General features: G+C 44.2%; 1 protein-coding gene across 1 annotated transcript in view; it reads right to left on the reverse strand.

Moving 5' to 3' along the window:
• OBSCN (obscurin, cytoskeletal calmodulin and titin-interacting RhoGEF) overlaps positions 1–25,343 on the reverse strand; it is a 190,277-nt gene that overhangs the window by 137,943 nt on the left and 26,991 nt on the right. The window contains exons 9-21 of the mRNA XM_050890946.1: positions 24,539–24,814; positions 23,704–23,979; positions 18,888–19,163; positions 17,920–18,195; positions 13,557–13,826; positions 12,152–12,427; positions 10,423–10,698; positions 8,936–9,211; positions 7,550–7,825; positions 6,446–6,721; positions 5,035–5,301; positions 4,272–4,541; positions 3,768–4,031 (exon numbers count right to left, since the gene is read on the reverse strand). Coding sequence (XP_050746903.1) covers positions 3,768–4,031; positions 4,272–4,541; positions 5,035–5,301; positions 6,446–6,721; positions 7,550–7,825; positions 8,936–9,211; positions 10,423–10,698; positions 12,152–12,427; positions 13,557–13,826; positions 17,920–18,195; positions 18,888–19,163; positions 23,704–23,979; positions 24,539–24,814 — 3,555 coding nt within the window. The remainder of the gene's footprint in view (positions 1–3,767; positions 4,032–4,271; positions 4,542–5,034; positions 5,302–6,445; positions 6,722–7,549; positions 7,826–8,935; positions 9,212–10,422; positions 10,699–12,151; positions 12,428–13,556; positions 13,827–17,919; positions 18,196–18,887; positions 19,164–23,703; positions 23,980–24,538; positions 24,815–25,343) is intronic.

Raw genomic sequence — 25,343 nt, forward strand, 5'->3', positions numbered from 1 at the left:
TTCAACTCCCTATGGGTCCCCTGGGAATATTTTGACCTTCCTAGTGCATGGTTAGCAGAAATAATCCACATTCAGACAGGATCTGAATGCAAACCTGACCAGGAGTGGGCTGAGGGCTCTGTTTGGTGGTCATGGTCTGGACCCAGCTCCCTGGGCTGAGGACATCATGGCCTCTCTGAGGCTCAAACATCTCCTCATGGCGTCTGCGCCTATGCCACATGGGGGACAACAGGGAACAAACTATTTCCCCAAAGGTCCCACAGAGGTGATATGAGTAGACTATGACTTCATTAAGAAACTGGGTAGAAGAACAGTACTGCTCCACACAGGAGGGCGGTGGTGGACTCCATGTAATGCCAGCTCCTTATGCCTTTCCTGACCCCTCTGTTGCTGTTACACCTCACAGCAGGTTTACAGAGGAACATATGCATCCTTTGCAGAATCCTGTCTAATTCTTCTCTCAAGGAAACCACACTGATTCCTCTCTCACGGTCTTCTCCAATGTCACGACCACTTAAACACAAATTTGCCCCAAGGACATGTCTTGAACCAGACAAATGAGGGAAGTACAGACACTTCCAGGAGCTTGTTCTTTGCTTCCCAAACTAAGACACCAGCTCTCCTGGCTTTGCTCACTAGAAGTTGCGTCATTCCCCAATTTCTGAACCGATTTTGCATCCGGTCCCTATCCCCCCAGGGTACCTTATTCTCTAAGCTGAACACAGTGTACCTGCTACTGTCTAACCTTTCCCCTAGGTTAATAGATACTCCAGCTCCTCAAACAGTGAATGGACTGAGGATCAAACTGAAATTATTCCGAGGAGATAACAAAAGGGACTTGCAAAAACATTAACTAAATAGCATAGCCATTTCTAACTCAGTAAGTGGCCTCCTGGATATATCCTCACCTGGTGTCGTACATAGGATTGGGGGGGGGGGGGGGGGGGGAAATCACTTTTTCAAAGGTCTTTTCATAAAGCAGCAATGGTTGGGGAACGGTAGAACTTTTACAGGATTTATTTTAATAGACAGTGTCCAGAGATTTGAAATTTCATACTCATGTTCCCAGTATAATTTCTGCTATAATTAATTGACCTATTTATGCTTTTCCCTGCTGAAAGCTTAGAGGTGTATCAGAGGAAGAATCACTTTACCCATGACTGACTTAAATAAGTCTTCCACGAACATCTCCTCCTGGTCACAACTAAAAACAGATATTCAGACAGATATGTTCTTGGTTTGAGCAGCTCAGTTGTTTTTAGGATCTCCTGGCATCTTAAGATCAGAACAGATGCTTATCTTTTGACAAAGCAACTTTTATACTGGAGTAAGTCGACAGATTTTCACATTGCTTTCAGAGCAAGGTAAATAAGGAATAGCTGTCTCAAACCAAACAGTCCAGCTTCATGTTTTTTAAATTAAGGTCCTCTAAAATCAGCCTTCGTAACCTAAAGCTGAGCACCAAATAGTAGTAGCTCAATTCACCAGACTGTGAGCATTTAAAGAACTTCTGCTGACCTCAATGTAAACTCTAACACATTCTACTGAAAAGAGGCCATTTGCTTAAATCCCAAAAAGTGGAGCATAATTTTAGACTTCTACTTTTAGAGTCTTGCTTTTGCTGTGAAGCTGTGCAAGAGCTCGGTGCCGTCTCAGCTGGAGGACTTGGATGCAGAATACATATAGTCTAGTGAGACTCTTGTATATGGCCCCTTTCCTGCTGCATCTCAAAACTAAGACTTGGATGATCATATGCAAAAAGCATTCCCTGCTACAGTGAGCCGATTCCCCTTTTTGATCTCGGTCCCTCTCAGATCACCTTGAGTTTCCGTCAGTGCGTGAAACTATCTCAGTTCATCAACAGAGGAGCTACTTTTTACAGTGACGCTAAGCATAAGGGATAAGAATGTAGCTGGCTACCTGGGAAGCACAAGGCAAAATCCTCTCCATCAGAATAGGAAGTTTATAAACCAGAGACAGATATGCCTTTGTGCTTGCATGACTCACCTTGCACAAAAGACTGTTGACAGCTATCAGGACTACCCAATTACTTCTTATACAAACACTTTTCCATCATTTTTGTTTTTACCACTTCGCTATAGCAACAGTTGGTGCGTAAAAATAGGTGTAGCTGAATCTACAACCAAATGCTGAAACGTCTTGCTGGAAGGAAAATGAGTATCACCCAGAGTCTGAAAAAAATGCCTTGGGGTGCAACGTGTGAAAGGGGATGGAGCAGCAAACTGCCCCGTATTGCACTGCATTCTTCCAGCACATTGTGACTGTGGAAATGCTATATTTCTTTATCTTCTGTGGACCCAGTTCATCTGATTTAAATGAGATAGTAAACCTGAATCTAGCTCTGAATCAGGATCATAGTCGCCCATGGTTCCTTGAATACTCAGACACTCAAGAAGGTAATTCAGTGCATCTAAGACTTTAAACATTCTCTGGAGCTATTTTCTTCTCTCTGTTACCTACAGAAGGAGCTGAAAGTAATGTGCTAGATTGAGGCTTCATGAATCCAAGACTAATTGACAAGCTGCTAGTCATCGCTAATGTCTCTTTTTTTCTAGAGCTATTCAGTTTGGAAAAAAAGATGAGCAACTGCCAACAGAAATGATAACTGCCCTGTGTCGGGATGCTAAAGCAGTGTTTTTTTGACAACTGTCAGCCAGGAAGATTTTGAAGATGAAGTTGTCTTAGCAGTGCATGGAAGTGATTTGACAAACCCTGCTCTGTATGAGGCAGCCTATCATCAATTTTTAGTATCTTTGATTCCATCAGAAGACCACAAGATTATAAGGCCAGAAAGACCTAGAAAAATCATCTAGCCCTCCTGTCCCATTCTATGACACGCTCAGCTCCTTACGTCATCCCAGACAGTTATTTCACTAACCTTTTCTAAAACCCATGATGGAGGCTCCAAGATCTCTCCAGACAACTTATTCAGTCATCCAACCATTAAAAAGCTTTTTTATTGTGTAACCTGGATCTTTCTCCTTGCGATTGAAGTCCATTATTTCCTGTCATTATTCCCACATGGAGAACAGATTGTTCCCTTCCACTTTGTAACAGCCTTTTATGTACTTGAAGTCTGTTATCAAGTCCTTCCTTACCTATTATTTATGACCTACACAGCACCAATTGGTGGCAGGGGCTTTACAGACAAAATTAGATAGTCCTTAAGTGCTTAAATCCTGTCTTCATCTATCCTGTAACAATCATGACAAAAGCATGTAGGAAAAAGGACAGAAGTGCAGGGCTACAGCTGAGACACCATTAGCTTACTTGAAAGGGCAGCACCCTCAGATAGAAGATTTGCTTTTGTAGGTTTTTTTTTTTAACCCTGCCTGAATATAAAGAGACATTCTGAAAGAGGTGGTTTGCAGAGAAGAATTAGGGCAACGGATGGCTGAAGAGGGAATGGTTTGCTAAAAGCCATACAAAGGAAAAAACAGAGCATACCAGAGAGTGAGATATTTCAGAGGAAAAAGAAGAATCAGTTAAGAAGCTTAACGGGCAACAGCATGACTGAAAGCTAGTGGGATGAGATGGAGGCTACAGGAACCAGCCAGCCATTCTCTGTTTACTGCCCTTGCTTTCACCTCCTCTCAGTCATTTGACTGGTGGCCAAGCCCATGGTTTTGTCCCTGTGTCCCCATGGTGGGTGGGGGGGCAGTGGCCATTATGATAATGGAAGAGACCAGAATCCACCTCCAAACCCTGTCCGGGGTATTTATAGAACTGGAGATCATTCAACTTACTTTCCACATTGATCTTGGCTTGGGTCTTGTCATCAGGACTCTCACAGCAGTAGAAGCCCCTGTCTGCAAAGGAGATGTCCTTAACCACCAAGGTATGCTTTGTTCCCTCAGCTTTGATCTCTATTTTTTCACTGGGCTTCAGTATGATGCTGTTCCTCATCCACTTCACTTCTGCAGGCTTGATCAGCTCTACCTCCAAGATCACTGTGTCCCTCTCTTCAACTGTTCGGGGCTCCAGTTTCTTCTTGAATGAGATTGAGGCCTCTGCCAAAGCAGAAGAAATATTAGTAAGAATGTAGAGGATCCAGAAAACAGGCTTTCAGAGAAAATTAAAATGGTGGCTCATGCATCTCCAGTCCCAACGCATTCTGGGCATCCCTATTCAATGACATGAAAGCAGAATTTCCCTACTGCTAACATAATCAGTCAGAGGGAAGGTGACGTAAAACAACGTCAGTCATAGCATCAGTGACAGCCTGTTAAAGGGGCATTATCGCCTCTTACCTCGGACTCTGAGATTGGCTGTGCTTTCGACACCCTCAGCATTGGCGGAGATTTCAGCTGCATCTTCCAGCGTCAGATCAGTGATGGTGAGGCTGTGGTTGGTGTCCTTCTGCGAGATCACATACTTCTTGCTGGCTTCAATCTTGACACCATTCCTGAGCCAAGTGACCACGGCATCACTGGGAGAGACGGTGCACTTGAACACAGCCTCTTTTCCTTCCTCAGAGACCACGCTGCTGAGACTCGTAACGAATTTCACCACTCTGGGAGCTGATGGATAGGAATAAAACATTTAGAAGCATATCTTTGAGACATGGCATAAACACCTTCAAAGAGCCAAAAGCTTTGATGATTTTATTGGAAGCATCAATTTTTATTACTTACAGTAAGTGATCACAACAATGAGTCATCACATTTCCCATGTCTGAGTAAGTTTTGTGTATAAAGATGCCAGAAGAGAGAGGCAAACAAAGAGGGGGAGAAAAATTCCATCTTAGATTTGGGATACTTAATTCCAGCCTCAAATGCAATATGAAGGTCAATTTGCCCACATATTAAGAGACCTGAGCTCAACAGGTCTCAAAATCATTATGTTCTTCACAAATAGAGGTTCCACTAACACTGAGAGAGGCAGCGGAGCTTTGTATTTTGCTGTCAACACAGGAGACAGCACAAACACATGAACAAACTCAGCTTTGCAGAGCTGTAACGGCCGAGGACAAAACCCAAAGATCCCTCTACATTGTCACCATTAGAGACATACCTTTGGGGGTGATGGTAACGCTGCTCTTGTCATCTCTGGACTCGCAGGAGTACTCTCCCTCATCCTCAGCCCGGATCCCTGTTATTGTCAGGGTCCGTTTGACCCCCTCCTCATGAATCTGGAAACGCTTACTGGGCTTGATCTCAACTCCGTTCCTGCGCCACACCACCTTCCCTTTGGGGTGGCTCACATCACAGGTCAAAGAGACGCTGCCTCCAATCTCGGCATTAACAGCTTCAAGTTTTTTGGCAAACTTCACTGGGATTTCTGAGATCCGGAAGAAGGAAAAATGATGAGAAAGGAAAAGACAAGAAACCTGTTCTAAGAAACTGGTTCTGGCCAACTTTAAAAATAACTAACTAAATAAATAAATAAAGCCCAGAACATATCAGGATAGACAGAAACAAACCAGAAAGGTGGAAATTTAGGGAGATTCCTTTGACACGGTATCTTAATACACTATCATCCTGTAAAGCAAGAACAGTGTCTTAAAACAGGATTGGGTATTGCCTTCCTTTCTTTCTAATCTTTTACCTGATGAGACCATGTGGTGTTTTTACATCAGAGACTGATTTGCCTGACTAAGTGTAAAAATCTGTAAGGATGCATAAGCCCCAGCCACCTTTGTCTCTTCTGTCACTGGAGACACAGCCAATGGAGTCAGAGAAATCCAGGGTGTGATTTCTCTCATCATGAAGGAGAGATTTCAAAAGATCGGGTGTGTCATGACCAATTAGCAACCACTCCTCTGCAATGACTCCAAAGGGAGCTGAGGGAGGGCATCTCAGCTGCAGACATCTCCAGTGTGAGTGTCTGAAGAGAAAGGAGCAGGCCTTTGCTCTGGGCCACCACCCCGGGCCATCATCTCTCTCATCTCCATCTGTGGACCAGCTGTACTTCATCCTTCTTGTCAATTTGTAGCCTTAGCCATGACTAGGGAACAGCATCCCAGCTGCACCATCCCACAAACAGAGGAGGATACAATTCAGGTCCCGTTTCCCCGTGTGACTAACTCACAAATCTTCTCCTCGCACAACATCCCTCTACATCCTCATCAGCTTTGTCGTGCTGGTGAGCAGAGTGGGGAAGAGCTAAGGCTCTGCCGTGCCCCAGCTACTGGGGTTAGGAGGAGACAGAAACAGGATGATGAGAGTGGGGAGCAGACACCAGGAGAAGCACCCATGGTAGGCTTCCTTGTTCCCCTGAGTGGCCAGCAAAGGACAAAAATTGGGTATTTGGAAGGAGGACGACTTTGCTGGCCCATGGTGGGGCAGCCACAGCAGCTGCAACAGCAATTCAAGCCTTGAGGTTGGAACAGTTTTAGAGAGAGTTTGGACTTCACCTCCATCCTACCATGAGAGGAGTATCGCTGTTGGGTTGGGACATGACCTGTGCGCTGCTCTCTGCTCACCTTTCACCTGCACTTTGAATTCCTGCTTGTCGCTCTTTGTCTGGCAAGTGTACACGGCGGTGTCTGTGCTCTCAGCCAGGTTCACTGTCAGAGTCCTGGATGCCTCTTCACTCTTGATCTCATATTTCTTGCTCGCCTTGATTTCTGTTCCATCCTTGAACCACTTTACTGCAGCAGTTTCAGGCGTTACTGAAGTAGTCAGTGTGATGCTTTCATATTCTTGAACGATGAGAGGCTCTTTCTGGACAACTTTATTTTCAAATTTAGCCTCTGGTTCTAGGAAAGACATTAAAATAGGAAAACTAATAACTTAAGGATTTGAACATTAACACAGCAATTTTCTATTACTCTCTCTTCATGACTCACAACACCAGCTCATCCATAATCTGTAATAACCCAGGGAATATGGCTCAATATTTGTGGCTGGTATCATCTTTTGCTGAGCGGGAAGAAAGAAAATGATCTGTCAGGCAACCCAGAGCTTCTGCTTAGAAGAGAAGCAAAGGAAAGGAAATGCAAATATACATTTTATCTGCTGCCCACAAAAAACTTGTTTCTTAGAAGTAAAATGGCCTGTATAATTCTTTCCTCTCCCATTTTTAGGATTTTAGATCAAATTAAGAAGAAATATTAATGTGCTAAACCTGAATTTACGGCTTGTTGTCTTTTCTGTTTGCTCTATTACCTTTCTCTTGGCTTCTTCTCTACCTTGTACAACACTTTGCCACAAAACTGGGCAGTTTTGGGGCACACACAGCAGCAGACCAGCTTTTCTTAGTCACCTTTCTCCATAGCTCTATTGCTGCTCTTCAAAACTTCCCACTTCTACTTTCAGCTCCCCGCCACTGAAACAGGTTGGGCGACGGGGTGCGTGAAGGAGATAAGCAAAAAACTATATAGCATTTCCACAGCCAAAAAAAGTCTTCAGCCAGCTTTCCCACCTCTACACTGCTAGATAAAAAAAGGCCAAATTAATGTGTAATGTGGTTCACTGATGTTGCTCCAGGGGAAATGGCGGCTGCACCATGGCCACCAGGGAGGGAATATCCAGTTTTCCTCTAAGCCACGCAGATTGCTGCTTAGCACCTCAAAGCGAGCACTCACCAGTTAGTTCCAACTTGAAAGTCAGCTTCTGGCCTGCAGCCTCACAGATGTATTCTCCAGCATCTTTCTTCTCCAGCTGCTCTATAACCAGGCGCCGGGTTTTGCCGACAGCTTCCAATTTGAATTTTCTAGAGGAAATGAGCAGTCTTCCATCCTTGTACCATTTCACTTTGGTTGCATCCTGTGCTACCTCACAGCTGAGGGTGGCACTTTCTGTCAGGACAGCGTTCACCTCCTTCTGGACCTTTTCCTGGTTTATAAATGCAGGTTTTGGCTCTGAGCGCAGAAAAGGAAGAACACATTGATTGAGAGATTAAAATGAGATCAGTCTCACAGATTTCTGTGCACACGTTTGGAAAATATTTAGGTTGTCACTTGCCAAAACTGATTGCCTTCACTGGACAATATCTACCCTTCTGTGTGACTGAATCACCATGTGGAAAACAGGGAAGTAAGAGCCTAGGAATGGGAAGGACCAAGAGGGTCCTTGACATCAATCCTATGGTTGCAAGCCACCATGGAAAAAAATATTTAATTCAAAAGTTCCCAAAGAACCTCTGTCCTGCATATCACCAAAAGCTCCCAGATTCCTTTTACTTAAGACCTAGGACACAAATATAGCACTATGGGCTTCTGGAACAGACTGTTCATGGTCTCTTCCACTGTCACAAATGTGACTGTCAAAGGGACAAAGGAAATATGATTTCCCTACAGTGCTCAGGGTCATGGATGGCAAGGTACCCAAGATTGTTGCAACGTCAACATTCCCTTTAGCATCACAATCTTAAAGCAGTTTGGGCACCTTGTGAATCCTGTTCCAAAAGACCAAGTGCTGGGAAACTTTCACATCAAAGGGACATTCAGCACCTCAAAGAAGTAGTAAGGCATCTCAGAAGGCTGAGATCTCAAACACACAACAGCCCAAATGCAGAAGAAGTGCTGAGTTTTCAGCTCATCTCGAGGCACGCTGCTGCTAAAATCGCAAATGACAAAACATATTCCAGCCTCTCAGTTTTCAGAAATAGGAGCAGAATTCTAACAAGAAAAGGTTTTTCGAATGGCTCTTTCCTTTCAAGAGGTTCAATGCACAAGAATCACCCTTTGGGATCCCAGGAATGGGACAGATCTGAATAATATGTTGATTATTATTTCTATTATATCTGCAACTATTATTATATAGACAGAGTAAGAATGAGATAGGCCTTTGTGCCATGCTAAAGCCAAATATTCCCATTTCTACAAATCCAGGCAACAAGGTACAGAAAATCAGGTGAACGCTACAGGCTGCAACAAAGCCCAGGCTATCGCAACGGAGTCATAGTGTAACAGCTATGACAGTTATTACTTTATTATCCTCTCCTGTAATTCAGAAAAGGTATGTCTCACCTGTGACGTCAATCTTGAAGGTCAGTTTCTGGCCAGCAGCCTCGCAGGTGTACTCCCCAGCATCTTTCTTCTCCACCTGACCCACCACCAGACGACGCGATTTGCCCTCCGACTCCACCTTGAACTTCTTGCTCGAGGTGAGCAGTTTCCCCTCCTTGTACCATTTCACATCGGTCTTCTCCTGGGCCACCTCGCAGCTCAGCATGGCGTTTTCTGATAGTGCAGCTTTCACCTCCTTCTGGACTTTGTCCTTGTTTGTAAAAACGACTTCTGGCTCTGAAGGGAGAGAGAAATTCAAAGTGTCTCCAAGATATGATGTTGCCCAATCCCCTTACCGTGGCTTACGGGTAACACTGGAAACCAAGCCTCTGACTTGACAATAGACATCTAAAGCTATTGGAAGAACAAGCAAACTGTTTTGTGGTGGGGTTTTGAGGAGTTTTCTTTGTTTATTTGTTTTCTTACAGCTTTTTGTTGCTTTGCCACAAATCACACAAAGATTAGTATATCGACAGCAGTAAGCTAGAAGATCATCTGGATGGTTCATAAGAGCATTGTATGGCAGGCCCCAGTCAAATTAGCATACATTTTGGTTGAAGTTGAGTGCAAAGTAACAAATTTTTAGTGGCAGGATCTGTCCCGTGCTGTGTCATGCCCCCATATCGTTGATTTATTTGGTTCTCAGTAGCTGCCTCTGCTGCCTCTTAGGTCATTTTGATAAATGAGAAGGGTGCTACACCAGGACTGACATGTTCAGGACCATGTTATTACTTCTCATGCGGCCTTGAGAAAAGCTCAGCTCATCTTACATCCAAATGGTGAAATCCTCTCATTCACCAGAAGACACAGTAGTCATACCACTTGAAAGAGGACCACGAGGTAGGGAAGCAGTTGCAAAGCTGAATCCGTTCTATCACTCTACAGCCCCAGTATGGTGATGCATCTGGAATGAGTCTCCATGACACCTTCTTTCCCTAGTTGCCATTTACCTGACGCCTCGGAGACCTTAACATATATCAAGCCTTACTGCCGTATTCTCCCCCCAGGCTGAAACGAGCCCTTCCAAGAGAAGGAAAAAGAGTGCAGACATTGGGCAGACACCCAATGACTCTCCACCATGACCCTGCTCTGAAATGCACTGAGAAACAGCTGTGGTGCAGATTTGTTCTGGTTGTACCAACATGTGAGGATGGAGATGTGCAATCAGTACTTTGTTTTTCACAGCCCTTTTCATACAGCGATGGGTAGCTCCCAAAGTTTTCCCAAGGATGCAGCTCCCTGTTTTAAGGGTTTTACAATGTTTTACATAGAAGATATAAAGAGAACTGTATTTGTAACTCTCTGTTCCATTTCTACATCAGGGCTAGGCCATCCCAATGATGTTCTCCAAAAGTTTGAAGTGTAACAGGAAAAACTCTTATGAAATAATATTCGTTTTTCTAAATATTGCAGAAATAGGAAGGCTGGGCCAAAGAATCTTCTCTTACCCGTGACGACAATCTTGAAGGTCAGTTTCTGGCCAGCAGCCTCGCAGGTGTACTCCCCAGCATCTTTCTTCTCCACCTGACCCACCACCAGACGACGCGATTTGCCCTCCGACTCCACCTTGAACTTCTTGCTCGAGGTGAGCAGTTTCCCCTCCTTGTACCATTTCACGTCGGTCTTCTCCTGGGCCACCTCGCAGCTCAGCATGGCGTTTTCTGATAGTGCAGCTTTCACCTCCTTCTGGACTTTGTCCTTGTTTGTAAAAACGACTTCTGGCTCTGAAGGGAGAGAGAAATTCAAAGTGTCTCCAAGATATGATGTTGCCCAATCCCCTTACCGTGGCTTACGGGTAACACTGGAAACCAAGCCTCTGACTTGACAATAGACATCGAAAACTATTGGTAGAACATTCAAACTGTTTTGTGGTGGGGGTTTTTTTGTGTTTTGTTTCGGTGAGTGCAGACATTGGGCAGACACCCTACTGCTCTCCCCTGTGACCCTGCTCTGAAATTCACTGAAAATCAGCCGCACTGCAGAGTTGTGCTGGTTGCATCAACATGTGGGGATGGAGAGGTGCAAACAGTACTTTCCTTTTCACGGCCCTGTTCCTACAGAGATGGGTAGCTCCTAAAGCTTTTCGAGGAAGGAGCTCCTAGTCTTAAAGATTTTATAATGTTTTACGTAGAAGATATATAATCATATTAATTTTGCTAAAAATTCTAGAAATAGGAAGGCTGGACCAAAGAATCTTCTCTTACCTGTGACGACAATCTTGAAGGTCAGTTTCTGGCCAGCAGCCTCGCAGGTGTACTCCCCAGCATCTTTCTTCTCCACCTGACCCACCACCAGACGACGCAATTTGCCCTCCGACTCCACCTTGAACTTCTTGCTCGAGGTGAGCAGTTTCCCCTCCTTGTACCATTTCACGTCGGTCTTCTCCTGGGCCACCTCGCAGCTCAGCGTGGCATTTTCTGATAGTGCAGCTTTCACCTCTTTCTTCACTTTGTCCTTGTTGATAAATGCATCCTCTGCTTCTGTGGGGCGGGAGAAGAAATTTAAAAATCACACATATGTTCACGCTGTCCAAAATGTTCACAACCAAATGCAAAATCCTGCTTACAAGAACTTCCCACAGCTCTGTCATTTTGGAATGGTCCCACCCACAGCAAAGATACACTCAGACAGGACATGGCCCTCTGTACAGCCTGAGGACAACACATTAGCCATTTCTGAGCAAAATGAACCAATGCCCCAGGAGTTCGGCTTCTTCCCATCCTCATGGGCCCACAAGAAACCTGACTTTTTGTTCCATAATGTAATGCACATATAAGAACCCAATCTCATCTGCCACTGGGACTCCAGTGTAAGCCTTGCCCACTCTAGGTACTTCTTGAGCATGATTCCAGACCTATTTTCCTACACATCTGGTAGCTGGCCCTGCCTTTATACCTATAAATCACAACAGCACATGTAAACTTGTCTATTTTTTTCTTTACTCTGAAATCAAAAAACAACAAGAACTGCTGAGTGGGATTCATCTCACTGGTGAAGACAACTAGCTATAGGCATCTGTGTGACCGTGGAGGCACACAAGCTGGTTGCGTGATCAACCTTGCTACTCAATGAGGATCTAGGCTAGACAGGCCCTGGAGCCTAGAGAGTGATTCATTTTGCTCTGTAGTAAAGGGAACTCATGGACCTTTCTGTGATGAGAACGAACATATCTCCCACCTGTGACGACAATCTTGAAGGTCAGTTTCTGGCCAGCAGCCTCGCAGGTGTACTCCCCAGCATCTTTCTTCTCCACCTGACCCACCACCAGACGACGCGATTTGCCCTCCGACTCCACCTTGAACTTCTTGCTCGAGGTGAGCAGTTTCCCCTCCTTGTACCATTTCACATCGGTCTTCTCCTGGGCCACCTCGCAGCTCAGCGTGGCGTTTTCTGATAGTGCAGCTTTCACCTCTTTCTTCACCTTCTCCTTGTTGATGAAAGCATCTTCTGCCTCTGGAATTAAGGGTGCAGGGGCAGATTTAGAAAATTAATCTTTCACACACGCACGCCTTCCCAAATGCACACATCAGTCTTTGCATTGTGGTGCTGAAATGGATTTCCCGTTCACATTCCCTGCCAACACCGCCAACTGAATTGTTAACATCTGAATTAGATCAAGTGCCAGTGAATGACTCCTTTACTGGTAGTCCAAGACAGCTTACATGGCCCCAAAGTTGCTTTCATTTCCACCACTATCATTCTCCAAAGTCTGCAGAAAAGAAGTTCACATATCCCAATGTCCAGCAGCACACCAGTGGATGCAGTCTGTAAGAAGTCTGTTTGCTGTAAGAGGACAAGCATTAGATTGTCCAAAAAACCCAAAAGCTGCAATTTGCTTTGCCAGCAAAAGCAAAGCTAGTCTTGGGAAACAAACTTTGTGAGCCTGTTCTGTGTCTATATCTTTATTTCCCAAATGTTCTAAAGATGTGTCATCTCAGAACTATGTTTCTCTAACAAATGAAAATTAGCCAGCTCCCATGGTATTTGCTTTGCACTGCACCATGCCAGAATCAGAAAGCAATCTAATATATGAACTCCTCTATTTGCTTCAAATTGATCAAGATCCAGCTGAGGGATGTCAAGGTTAAAACCCATCCTTGCTAATATCATGGTGAAAAGACCTGGTTTCCTCAGCTACTGCTTCTGAGAACACTTCTAGTGTTTCCTTTCGGTTGACAGAGGCCATAATAAAAAGGTTTCCTCCATAATAAAGAGAGACTTTATTTCAGGAAGGAGCATTCACAAGAGAACGCATGTGCTCAGAAGATTTGCTGTGACCTTTTATTTCTCCTGCAATTATTGTATTCTTATTTTGGCATCAGTGCATCTTCACCAGATTCCCAGGGAAATTCCTCGATGATCTTCAGCCTGCCCTGGGCTTGGGCTACAGAAATCCACTACATTCTTAGTTTTCAAAGAAGGGAGACAGATCTAATAGTGTGAACACAACTGTATGAGTAAACCAGAAAAATTTAAATACTGGCTCAGTCACTACCTGCTGAGATGGAATTGCCAAGCCACAAAACTTTCCTCTCCTTCAGTTTTTCAGGATGTAAAACAGGGATGCAGCAAATTCACTCACCTGTGACGTCAATCTTGAAGGTCAGTTTCTGGCCAGCAGCCTCGCAGGTGTACTCCCCAGCATCTTTCTTCTCCACCTGACCCACCACCAGACGACGCGATTTGCCCTCCGACTCCACCTTGAACTTCTTGCTCGAGGTGAGCAGTTTCCCCTCCTTGTACCATTTCACGTCAGTCTTCTCCTGGGCCACCTCGCAGCTCAGCGTGGCGTTTTCTGATAGTGCAGCCTTCACCTCCTTTTGCACTTTGTCTTTGTGTTCAAACGCATCATCTGCAAGATTGGAAAGTAGGAAAAAAAAACAGAAAAAAGGTCTGTGAAAATGAAAGCTTTGCCTCCAAGATCATATGGCATTGGGTTTTCAATGGGAGACCAACTGGTAGATTACAGTTTAAATAAAGCTGCTGTAAAATGAAGAAGGCTATCAGAGTCAGAGTTAAGCGAATGCTTGAGGAAGCACTGGCAGGAACAGCTTGCTTCCAGACAGCACAGTTTCTAGCTGCTGCTCATTTGGGCAGCAAGAAGAACTACCATGCCTGATCTTTAGGCTTACACCAGCTTTCCTGCACACACTCTATAGGGTTACTCTCTGCAGGCCAAGCAGGATGGGCTCTCTTGGGGAAGCAGAGCATATTTTGTTTACTTGCAGAGAAGACTGGGCTGCATATTCACAGTAAACAGGACATACTCCATGCAGGATCCTTCATTTGCCAATGCTGTCCCCATATTTGGGCCCAAGTAATATTCAGAAAAAAAACCAATACGGGTTATGAAATAGATGCGTAACAACTGGAGTACCTTCACAAAGATTTCTGTGAGGTTGTGTCCTTATGGAGCAGCATCACTTCCCAGATATATCTTACAGAACATGTGCTACTAATAGTACAAAATTGCAGTCATAAAATAATTTAGGTTAGGAGTGATCTCTGGAGGTCATCCAGTCCCACTTCTCCACTCAGAGCAGATAAAATTACATTAAGTTACTCAGGGCCATGCCCCACTGAGTTCTGAATGTCTCCAGCAATGGAGATCCCACAACTGCAAGGCTCCTGTTCCAGAGCTTGACCACCCTCATGGTGCAAGTTTTTCCTAGTATCTTTTCAGAACCTCCCACGTTCCACCTTGTATACTTTGCCTCCTCTTCTTTCACCATGCATGTTTGAGAAGAGTGTGGAGCTGTGGAGTCTATATCCTCCCATTAGATAGTTGCAGGCTGCAATAAAAGCTCCCTTTGCCTTCTCTTCTCTAGGCTGAGCAAATCCAGTTCTCCCAGTCTCTCTTCATATGACGTGCTCCAGCCCCCTAATCATCCTGGCTGCCTCCACTGGAGCTATGCCAGTAGCATCTTGGATTTCCAGATGGAATAGCCATCAGATTCTCCAATCAAGCAGACATTGAATTAAGAACAGTAATTTGATTTTAGATTTGGTTTTGGTAAATTCCAAGGACATCATTTTAGAAGGTGGGCATGGGAAATAACCTTGGATGCAGGGATCGTAAGATGATCTAGTCTACAGTAAATAGAGAAATTAACAGAAATATCTCTGTAACACACTTATTTGGAACTAGCAAATTTGTATGAATTATGAGAACTGATTCATGAAGAGTAGATGAACAATTTGTTCAAGACTCAGTGTGGTACCTGGTATCTTCACACTAAAGTGTTCAGAATCTATACCCGGCAGAAGAACAGGAAGGAAAGGATCAACAAGGCCAGCTTAAAAAAATATATATATATATATAACTACCCTTTAAAACCCTTTAAAAGACAGAGCACAAATAAGGAATGGAAAAAAGGACAACTCTGCTGGAAAGCTGTGTCTCTGGGATCAGGAACTGTAGTAATAAAGCAAGATTTGCCAAAAGTCAGGCTGGATCCAAGCTCATGAAGGAGATTAAGACACCTAGCAAAGGATCTTCTAGCACCAGAAATATATGTGAACAAGGCAAGAAGTGAAGCCATGACGCACAGAGTGCGGGTTTCATGTTTCAGAGCTCTTCCTATCACACTTCTGAAGAAAACAAGCCAATGCTCCTAGAAAGTGTTCTTGTGCAGACTAATTTGTTCATTTTGTCTCTCACCCTCGCTCTAGGTCAACGTTTTGCCCTTCAGTACAAAGCAATGGAGTTTACACAAGGAAGCTAAATGAGTGAGGGACTCCTAAGCTCACACATTATGTTCCATCCTGGGTAACTCTCTTCAGTGAGAACTTTCAGCTGTTTGAATATCCCTCAGGGGAATGGTACTTCTTACACAAAGTCTAGTTGGTACTCCTGCTCAGTTGTATCTTTAATCAACAGCAAGGTGAAAAAAAGGTGGGTTAAAGCACAGAGGGTCAGAAGATCCATTTTCCAGTTCTGGTTCTACAGTGTACTTCCTTGGCAGTCCTGAATGAGAACCCAAATGGCTCCCACCATTTCTGCCTCTAAAGTGACCCGTAAATCTCTCAGTGGCAAGAGGGAGCCTATTTTTCTCTGCTCTCCTTTCCTGTATTTACCGTTTGCAAAATCTGAGTAATGGCCTCTCTCTGGCAGCAATGGGCTTGGGCAACACTCATCTGTATCTTGCAGACAAAACGCCTGTCCCCCTTTCCATGGTACCCAAGTACCTCAAAGCCTGTGATATGAAAAACACTTCCATGAGGTAGGACACTCTTCTTATTCATATTTATGGAGAGGATGCGAGATGCAGAGAAGGTTGGTGATAGTGAGGTCCTCCGCCACATCAGCCTGCAGAGCATGGTGCCATTTCCCAAAAAAGTGAATCCCCAGTGTCGAAGCCATGGGATTGTCGCCCATGAATATGACTGTTTCTCAGAAGCCCTAAAAGCAGGCCAGTCTTTGGGTTTTCATCCAAAAGTCTCATGCAACCTGCCATTATTGCTGTCAACAGCTTTCCTCACTCAGAGACAGACTTTTGGGCTAAGTTGCAAGCACAAACAACTGCTGAGAGCACTTCAGTGCCTTGTTGCATCCAGCAGAGGCTAAAGTTCTGGTCCCAGATGAGAAGATCCTTCCACAGGAAGCTAAGAAGAGCTCTTCCTTCAAACAGTGTGATAAGATCCCTTGTTAATTTCTGCCTTTCACAGTTTCATTTATAATCTGCTACAATTTTTCCAACAGCTTCTGCTATCAAAAGCGTTCGTTGTTTGAAATAAAATAACGATCTCAGTCTTACTCTGTACTATTCCTACAACCTGCACAGAGCTATAGAAAAAAGTCACGTAACTGAGCCATGAAATAAGCATTACCATAGCTTTTCTGGCACAAAGGAGAGTTGCCAAACACAAAGGAGAATGAGGCAGATTTGTCTCTGGTTTCCTTGTAGGGTCACTCTCCAGCGATGTACACCACAGAATGCAGACATGGCAGAGCAAGTGGAATGAAACCCGATAAGCTTGTACCTCAGCAAGACCCACAACTGGCAGTCACATGAATCTCAATGCCGTAATATCGTGCTTTTACTCAGGCCACACTGGGAGCAGGCCAGCCACAAACCACCTCCAGCCTGGAAGATACATAACCACATTCATAGCTGGGTCCAAAATAAAAAAGCTCAGAGGTGTGACTGGTGCACCAGGCTGCGTAGATGCACACACTTCTAAATAGACATGGTTAGATTCTAGCGTTGGATGAATCCCTTGAAAGAAAGAAAGGGCAAATCTTTGCACCGAATCTAATTGTATTGTCCCGCATCACTTCCTGGGATGGGCTTCTAATTACATGCATCTTCAAGGTTTTCTTCTGGTCCACAATCAGAAAAGAAACACCTACATCAAATTTAGGTATTCTTGCCTCATAACCCTTTCAAGAAAGACAGAAGCAAGGAAGATGAGAAAGTACGAGGTAATATTTTCCACAAAAATAACTAGCAGCAAGGACAAAAATGTATGCATTGATTCACCAGCATACACATACTACTGGATACCAATCTGAACTCACACTCAAAATCGTATGTGTTGTGCAATTCCTCATGAAGCCATACTAGCAAAATCTCTTAGCAAAGCCATGTCTTGTATACATGTGGCGGAAAGAAACACTGTCCCAGCAGAGATAAAAGCTACAGATTCTCAGAGTGGAATTACAGACTCCTAAACAGTGGAAGGATTGTTGTATGCTTGTCTTGTTCTTACATCCTTTTTCTTAATAACCATTCCTGGTCAAAATCAGGGAAAGAATACTGGCCTAAGTGAACTTTTCTCTTTCCCAAAGCATCCAAACACATGTCCTTGATACTGAACTTTAAGAATACCCACTTAAGTTCTGTTGCAGACCCATATAGACCAAGGCTGGAAGGAAATCTGTGTCACTAGGAAACTTTTGTTATAGCTACAGCAAAAAAATATGTAATCAGATAATCCCTAACCTGTGATGTCAATCTTGAAGGTCAGTTTCTGGCCAGCAGCCTCGCAGGTGTACTCCCCAGCATCTTTCTTCTCCACCTGACCCACCACCAGACGACGCGATTTGCCCTCCGACTCCACCTTGAACTTCTTGCTCGAGGTGAGCAGTTTCCCCTCCTTGTACCATTTCACATCGGTCTTCTCCTGGGCCACCTCGCAGCTCAGCGTGGCGTTTTCTGATAGTGCAGCTTTCACCTCTTTCTTCACTTTGTCTTTGTTGATGAAAGCATCTTCTGCTTCTGTGGGGTGGGAGAAGAAATTTAAAAATCACACGTACATTCACACTGTCCGAAGTGTTCAAACCCAAATGAAAAATATGACAACTACCACAGCTCTGTCATTTTGGAATGGTCCCACCCACAGCAAAGATACACTCAGACAGGACATGGCCCTCTGTACAGCCTGAGGACAACGCGTCAGCTGTTTCTAAGCAAAATGAACCAATGTCCCAGGAGTTCAGCTTCTTCTCATCTCCACAAGAAATCTGACTTTTTGTTCCATAATGTAGTGCACATATAAGAACCCAATCTCATCTGCCACTGGGACTCATATGTAAGTCTTGCCCACTCTAGGTACTTCTTGAGCAGACCTCTTTTCCTACTTCTTCCAGACCTGTTTTCCTACACATCTGGTAGCTGACTCTACCTTTGTCCATATAAATCACAACAGCACATGTAAACTTGTCTTTTTCTTTACTCTGAAATCAAAAAACAACCAGGACTGCTGAGTGGGATTCATCTCACTGGTGAAGACAACTAGCTATAGGCATCTGTGTGACCGTGGATGCACACAAGCTGGTTGCGTGATCAACCTCGCTACTCAATGAGGATCTAGGCTAGACAGGCCCTGGAGCCTAGAGAGTGATTCATTTTGCTCTGTAGTAAAGGCAACTCATGGACCTTTCTGTGATGAGAACGAACATATCTCCCACCTGTGACGACAATCTTGAAGGTCAGTTTCTGGCCAGCAGCCTCGCAGGTGTACTCCCCAGCATCTTTCTTCTCCACCTGACCCACCACCAGACGACGCAATTTGCCCTCCGACTCCACCTTGAACTTCTTGCTCGAGGTGAGCAGTTTCCCCTCCTTGTACCATTTCACATCAGTCTTCTCCTGGGCCACCTCGCAGCTCAGCGTGGCATTTTCTGATAGTGCAGCTTTCACCTCTTTCTTCACCTTCTCTTTGTTGACAAATGCATCTTCTGCCTCTGAAAGAGGGAAACATTAGGGAAAAAATACGTAAGTTATAAACAGCTTGCAACTGGAAGATATTACGTGTATTTTGTTGGTTGTCCTGATTTCGGCTGGGATCATTTCTTGTAAGTAACATTGCTTTGTAGTTCTTTTTATCACATAGAACAACGCACACTCAAAATATAGTCCATATAATTATCATACCACTCTGACTAGTCTTCACTAACAGCTCGACTGCCTCATTTTCAGATTTCTTATAATGAAGACCAATTTCCCTCTTTCTGTCTTTATGATATTTCTACACACCACATTTGGAACTAGCCAAATATAGCACAATTACGAGTTGCCACCTTCACTGTCACATTATTTACAGAAATTTACCAACATGTCGGTATTTTAGATTAAGACTGGGTGTTGTCCAGAAAATATCTTGTAACTCAATCCCAAAGAAATGACAAAGATACAGTTCTTCATATGGAAAAGTACTTGGCCTACATTATACATAAAACCAGCCTATGAAATTTGAAGTATACTTTTCTTTCCTCGGAAATCTCTAATTTCTCAGAAAACTGGCTGTAAGGAATCTTCTCTTAATACTTAACACAAGGAACAAAAATGAAGCATTTAAAGTCACTTTCTTCCACAGTACCACTTAGAACTTCCACCTCAACAAGTGGAGCTGGCATCAAAAGGATATCTTGTGTAATTAGTAGTTAGTTAGGTATATGCATTGAAAAGATTCAATTGTCACCTTGCTAAGCAGGATTGACTGATAAATTGCATCTTTTACCGATTACTTTAATGATTGTTTTACCTGGTTCTCCTTTTCCCAACAACGGGTGCGGTCACTGTTAGCCGTTATGTTAGTGTACATTTGAGATGTGGGAGGACAAACAGACCCTAAATAAATGGGCTCCCACTTTTTTTTCCCACTGATTTACCTTAAGAAATAACTGCACAAGAAGTGTAAACTATTTCTGGTATGCCTACATGATGGACGTCACATAGCAACAACCGCCCAGCGTTTAGCTTAGGCTGCCTTTGCCTGTTTGGGTCCCAGGTATGTACTTGAGCGTTGAAGTCCGTGATTTCACTGCTACAGAAGCACAGGCTCCAAAGATAAATGCTGGACTAGCGAGTGTATGGGGTTGCCATTGCCCTTCAGTTGCAGTGCAAGCATGGAAGATAATTCAGCCAGCCAGCTTCAGGCATCTGGTTTACCTGGCTAGGGTGACCTAGGAGGCTCTTGGCTCTCCCTGGCAGTCACGAAGAACCCCTTCCATAACCTGTGCTACTGCCTTCCTCCCCCCAGTCACTCTCTGCAGCCTCCTAGTGCCATCCTTTACTCCTCCTTGATGACTTTCTCCTCTGCATGCTGTCTCCGTCATGTCTGTACTCTGAGTGGCAGCAGCTGCCTGGGAGGGTAAGGAGTAGGGGTGAGATCAGGTTAAGTTCCTACACTGCTGACCACGGCACTACTTGCAATCCTGGGAGCCACGGCACAGGCTTGCCATCAATATTGCACAGTCCATGGCAAGAGAGGGGTGGTGCAGGGAGCAAGCCAAAGCAGGAACCCAGCTTTTATGCTCTAAATTTGAGCTCCTCTGCTTGTGTTGGCTGTAGAAGTGGTGTAAGGAGGGGTCATTGTCATTAAGGTGTCATTAACAAGGCAGCACACATGGCCTGTGCTGGGTGATGCAAAACTCCTCAAAGGCACACGTCAGCCCACTTGCAGATTAAGCAGCATTTTGATATCTAAAAGAGCTCAAGCACACACCACAGGGTTTGCATTCAAAACAGGTTGTGAAAATATAAACATTTCAGCTTCCATCTACAACTTGGACTGTGAATATGCAGGGTGCACTAAACAAATGGGTGCTGTATTTAAAATGACAAGTTAGCAGAGCAGGAATATTCCAGACGGGTTACTCGCTTGTCCTCTGCATTCTTGCCCTTTAATATAAAGCGGTTTTATAGTGATAGGAAATATGACCAAGTCTTTTACTCAGCTTACAAAGGTATTTACACTAGCCACTAATTTGCCTCAGAAACATATTTTAAAGTTAAAGAAGTATTCAGATGACATTTCCAACCTCAGCTGCGGTTGGTTAGTGAAGTTCCACTGAAACTGAAGAAAACCATTTTCAGGACACAGCGCTTTGACCCATTTCAAATAAGGATTTCACTGTATACCATGATTCTTGAAGTAATGAGATTGCAGAATCAGCTCTTTTGGCTACACATCTCGCTCAGTCCCAAGGTGTGCAGCACCTGGTTCTGTTAATATTAAGCCAAAAAGCCATAGCTGCATCCCAATACTCAACACTAAGCATCTAACCTTCAAGCTGTCTTTAAATAGGGAAGGTTTTGTGCTACCAGTGGAGCCCTGGAGTACAGGAACCCTGCAGAGCTTTCTGAGTGCAATGGTAACAGGATAAATTAAGACCCAGAAAGCCACTGCACTTTGGGATAATCTAGTAAGATGAGGATTTCTGCAACAAAAGAGCCGACCACTCAGAGTACTCATAATCCCTCCTGACTTTCACACTAGATCATTTTCCAGTGAGTGCTGGACTTGCATGTCATGTTACAGTTGTACACATGACAAATACAGCAACGGTAGCTAGGCAAGCACTCTCCACTTACGACAGAGGGGGAAAGGTGTTACATTACCCTGTCCAGCCGTGAAGTCATCCAGTTTGAAAGAGAACTGAAAACCTTTGGTTTCTGAGGCAGACAGCTAAGAATAGCCCTCAGCTAGAGAAATTCAAGTGTAAGAGCACTAAATTTCTGTGTTTTCTGACGACACCTCTGCAGTAATGTATGAGCTGGTTTCAGCAGCTGAGCATGAACATGGTTTATACCAATGGTCTTTCTATCAATGCCCACGTTGTATTTTCTCTGAAAGATGCCTCTCAAATCTGGCCTTACTGTAATCCATCCTTCACTGAAACTGGCAGTTCCCTGAGCCAAAAGCATGAGCTACACAATTCATGAAAAAGAGCCAAAGTGCCCCAACTCACACCCTGTGTACCCCACGCAGAGCGGGGTCACGTAACAGCTGATGGCTTACAATATATGCTATGGGGAGCAGCAAAGCTTTATGCTATAGCAGCAGTTGCACGTTGCGCATAGAAGATGGAGGGAGCAAGATGCCCCAAGACAGTGGGAGAGCAGTAAAGACTGCAACCTTTACGAGGGAACAGCACTCGAGCTATGCCCTGCAAGGACTTCAGGTCTCCAGCATGGCTGTGAGCAGGAAAGTCAATAGACTCCCAAAGCAGTTGCTCTTCTACATAGCTGACAAAATGCCAGACCTCTGCCAGCATTATCGTCCCAGTGTGTTTGATGCCACAAGAAAGCAGATGAGAAAAATAGATTCCCTGTTCTGATCAGCTCAGAATATGAGACAAGAGCTCTAACATTGACAGAAGCGCATTTGGCTGCAAAGACAGTGGAGTGTTATGAATATGAACAAAAAAAAAAAAACCAAACCAAACCCTTTCTAATCATCCAATTCAGAAATGATCACTCAGAACGTAGCTGATGTCCATGGCTGCCTGGAGACTGAGATAAAGTTTACTGGACCTCTTGCAAAATATACTGAGACCAAAGAAATCTCTAGTGTAGTCAGAGGGAAAGAACAGCCTCAGTATTAAGTCCTCAGATTCCAAATCATGTTGTTAAGGAGAAAAATGCAAATACAAATAAACATTCCTGGACTTATGACTGGTCATTACAGATGTAGAAGTCGCAATGAACAGTCATCACCTTTGGATTCAGCAGATTGCAGATATGTGCAGTGCAGCTGATATAGAATTTTTAGGACAACATGCTACCATCAACTCCCAAACGTTCTCAATGCAACCACAATCAAGTAGGGATCTTGTAAACACTACTGTTTAAATATCGCTTGGCAGACAAGTATTTGCGTCCCTTCTCATAGCTTTACAAATCACAATTTGGTATCCAAGGACAGATGAAAGAAGTGGTAGAGGAAGAGCTGGATGAAAGGTTGTTAAATACAAATCATAAATCAAGTTGCACATATCTGTATCCATTTCGGTTCATCATCCACAAAAGTGTCATGATGCATGGAGTCATGAGGCTGTGCTCAGATACGTGTTTGCACAGACAGACTGTGGAATAAATGAAGCAATTCTCTGTTTTGGGAGGGAGGACATTGTGTAGAGAAAATGTGAAACAAAGAGGGAAGAAAACAGTGACTTTCATGGAAGAACAGCAATAACAAGAGGAGGAATACAATACTGATGATCAAATCAGAAGAGGTCCTTTAACACAGTGCCTGCTAACAAAAACACTTCATTCACTATCTGAGCCTAAGGAGACGCACAGGGAGCGGAGGAGCTGATATCAGGATACCTACATGTAACCTCTAGATCTGCCCAGTCCTAAACAACCTCACTGAAATGGTAGCTTAGACCAACATCAGAAAGTAGTTTAACAGTATTTCTAATATTTTGACAGAGAAAACAGAAGACACCCAGACACAAAGAAAAGGCAAAGAAATATCAACCAAAATATGTCTCCCACCTGTGACGACAATCTTGAAGGTCAGTTTCTGGCCAGCAGCCTCGCAGGTGTACTCCCCAGCATCTTTCTTCTCCACCTGACCCACCACCAGACGACGCGATTTGCCCTCCGACTCCACCTTGAACTTCTTGCTCGAGGTGAGCAGTTTCCCCTCCTTGTACCATTTCACATCGGTCTTCTCCTGGGCCACTTCGCAGCTCAGCGTGGCGTTTTCTGATAGTGCAGCTTTCACCTCCTTCTGGACTTTGTCCTTGTTTGTAAACACGACTTCTGGCTCTGAAGGGAGAGAGATACTTTAATCAGCCCACTTGCAAGAGGATCAGGAGGGAGGGAGGGAGTTGCAAAGCTGAATCCGTTCTACCACTCTACAGCCCCAGTACGGCGATGCATCTGGAATGAGTCTCCATGACACCTTCTTTCCCTAGTTGCCATTTACCTGACGCCTCAGAGACTTTAACATATATCAAGCCTTACTGCCGTATCCTCCCCCCAGGCTGAAACGAGCCCTTCCAGGAGAAAGAAAAAGAGTGCAGACCTTGGGCAGACACCCAATGACTCTCCACCATGACCTTGCTCTGAAATGCACTGAGAAACAGCTGCGGTGCAGATTTGTTCTGGTTGTACCAACATGTTGAGATAGAGATGTGCAATCAGTACTTTCCTTTTCACGGCTCTGTTCCTACAGAGATGGACGGCTGCCAAAGTTTTTCAAGGATGGAGCTCCCTGACTTAAAGATTTTACAATGTTTTACATAGAAGATATATAATAATCATAATATTCATTTTTCTAAATATTGCAGAAATAGGAAGGCTGGGCCAAAGAATCTTCTCTTACCTGTGACGACAATCTTGAAGGTCAGTTTCTGGCCAGCAGCCTCGCAGGTGTACTCCCCAGCATCTTTCTTCTCCACCTGACCCACCACCAGACGACGCGATTTGCCCTCCGACTCCACCTTGAACTTCTTGCTCGAGGTGAGCAGTTTCCCCTCCTTGTACCATTTCACATCGGTCTTCTCCTGGGCCACCTCGCAGCTCAGCGTGGCGTTTTCTGATAGTGCAGCTTTCACCTCCTTCTTCACTTTGTCCTTGTTGATAAATGCATCCTCTGCTTCTGTGGGGTGGGAGAAGAAATTTAAAAATCACACGTACATTCACACTGTCCGAAGTGTTCAAACCCAAATGAAAAATATGACAACTACCACAGCTCTGTCATTTTGGAATGGTCCCACCCACAGCAAAGATACAGTCAAACAGGACATGGCCCTCTGTACAGCCTGAGGAAAACACATCAGCCGTTTCTAAGCAAAATGAACCAATGCCCCAGGAGTTCAGCTTCTTCTCATCTCCACAAGAAACCTGACTTTTTGTTCCATAATGTAATGCACATATAAGAGCTCAATCTCATCTACCACTGGGACTCCAGTGTAAGCCTTGCCCACTCTAGGTACTTCTTGAGCAGACCTGTTTTCCTACTTCTTCCAGACCTATTTTCCTACACATCTGGTAGCTGACTCTACCTTTTTCCATATAAATCACAACAGCACATGTAAACTTGTCTATTTTTTCTTTACTCTGAAATCAGAGAATGACAAGGACTGCTGAGTGGGATTCATCTCACTGGTGAAGACAACTAGCTATAG

This window comes from Gymnogyps californianus, chromosome 2 (assembly GCF_018139145.2).
Source record: "Gymnogyps californianus isolate 813 chromosome 2, ASM1813914v2, whole genome shotgun sequence".
Lineage (NCBI taxonomy): Eukaryota > Metazoa > Chordata > Aves > Accipitriformes > Cathartidae > Gymnogyps > Gymnogyps californianus.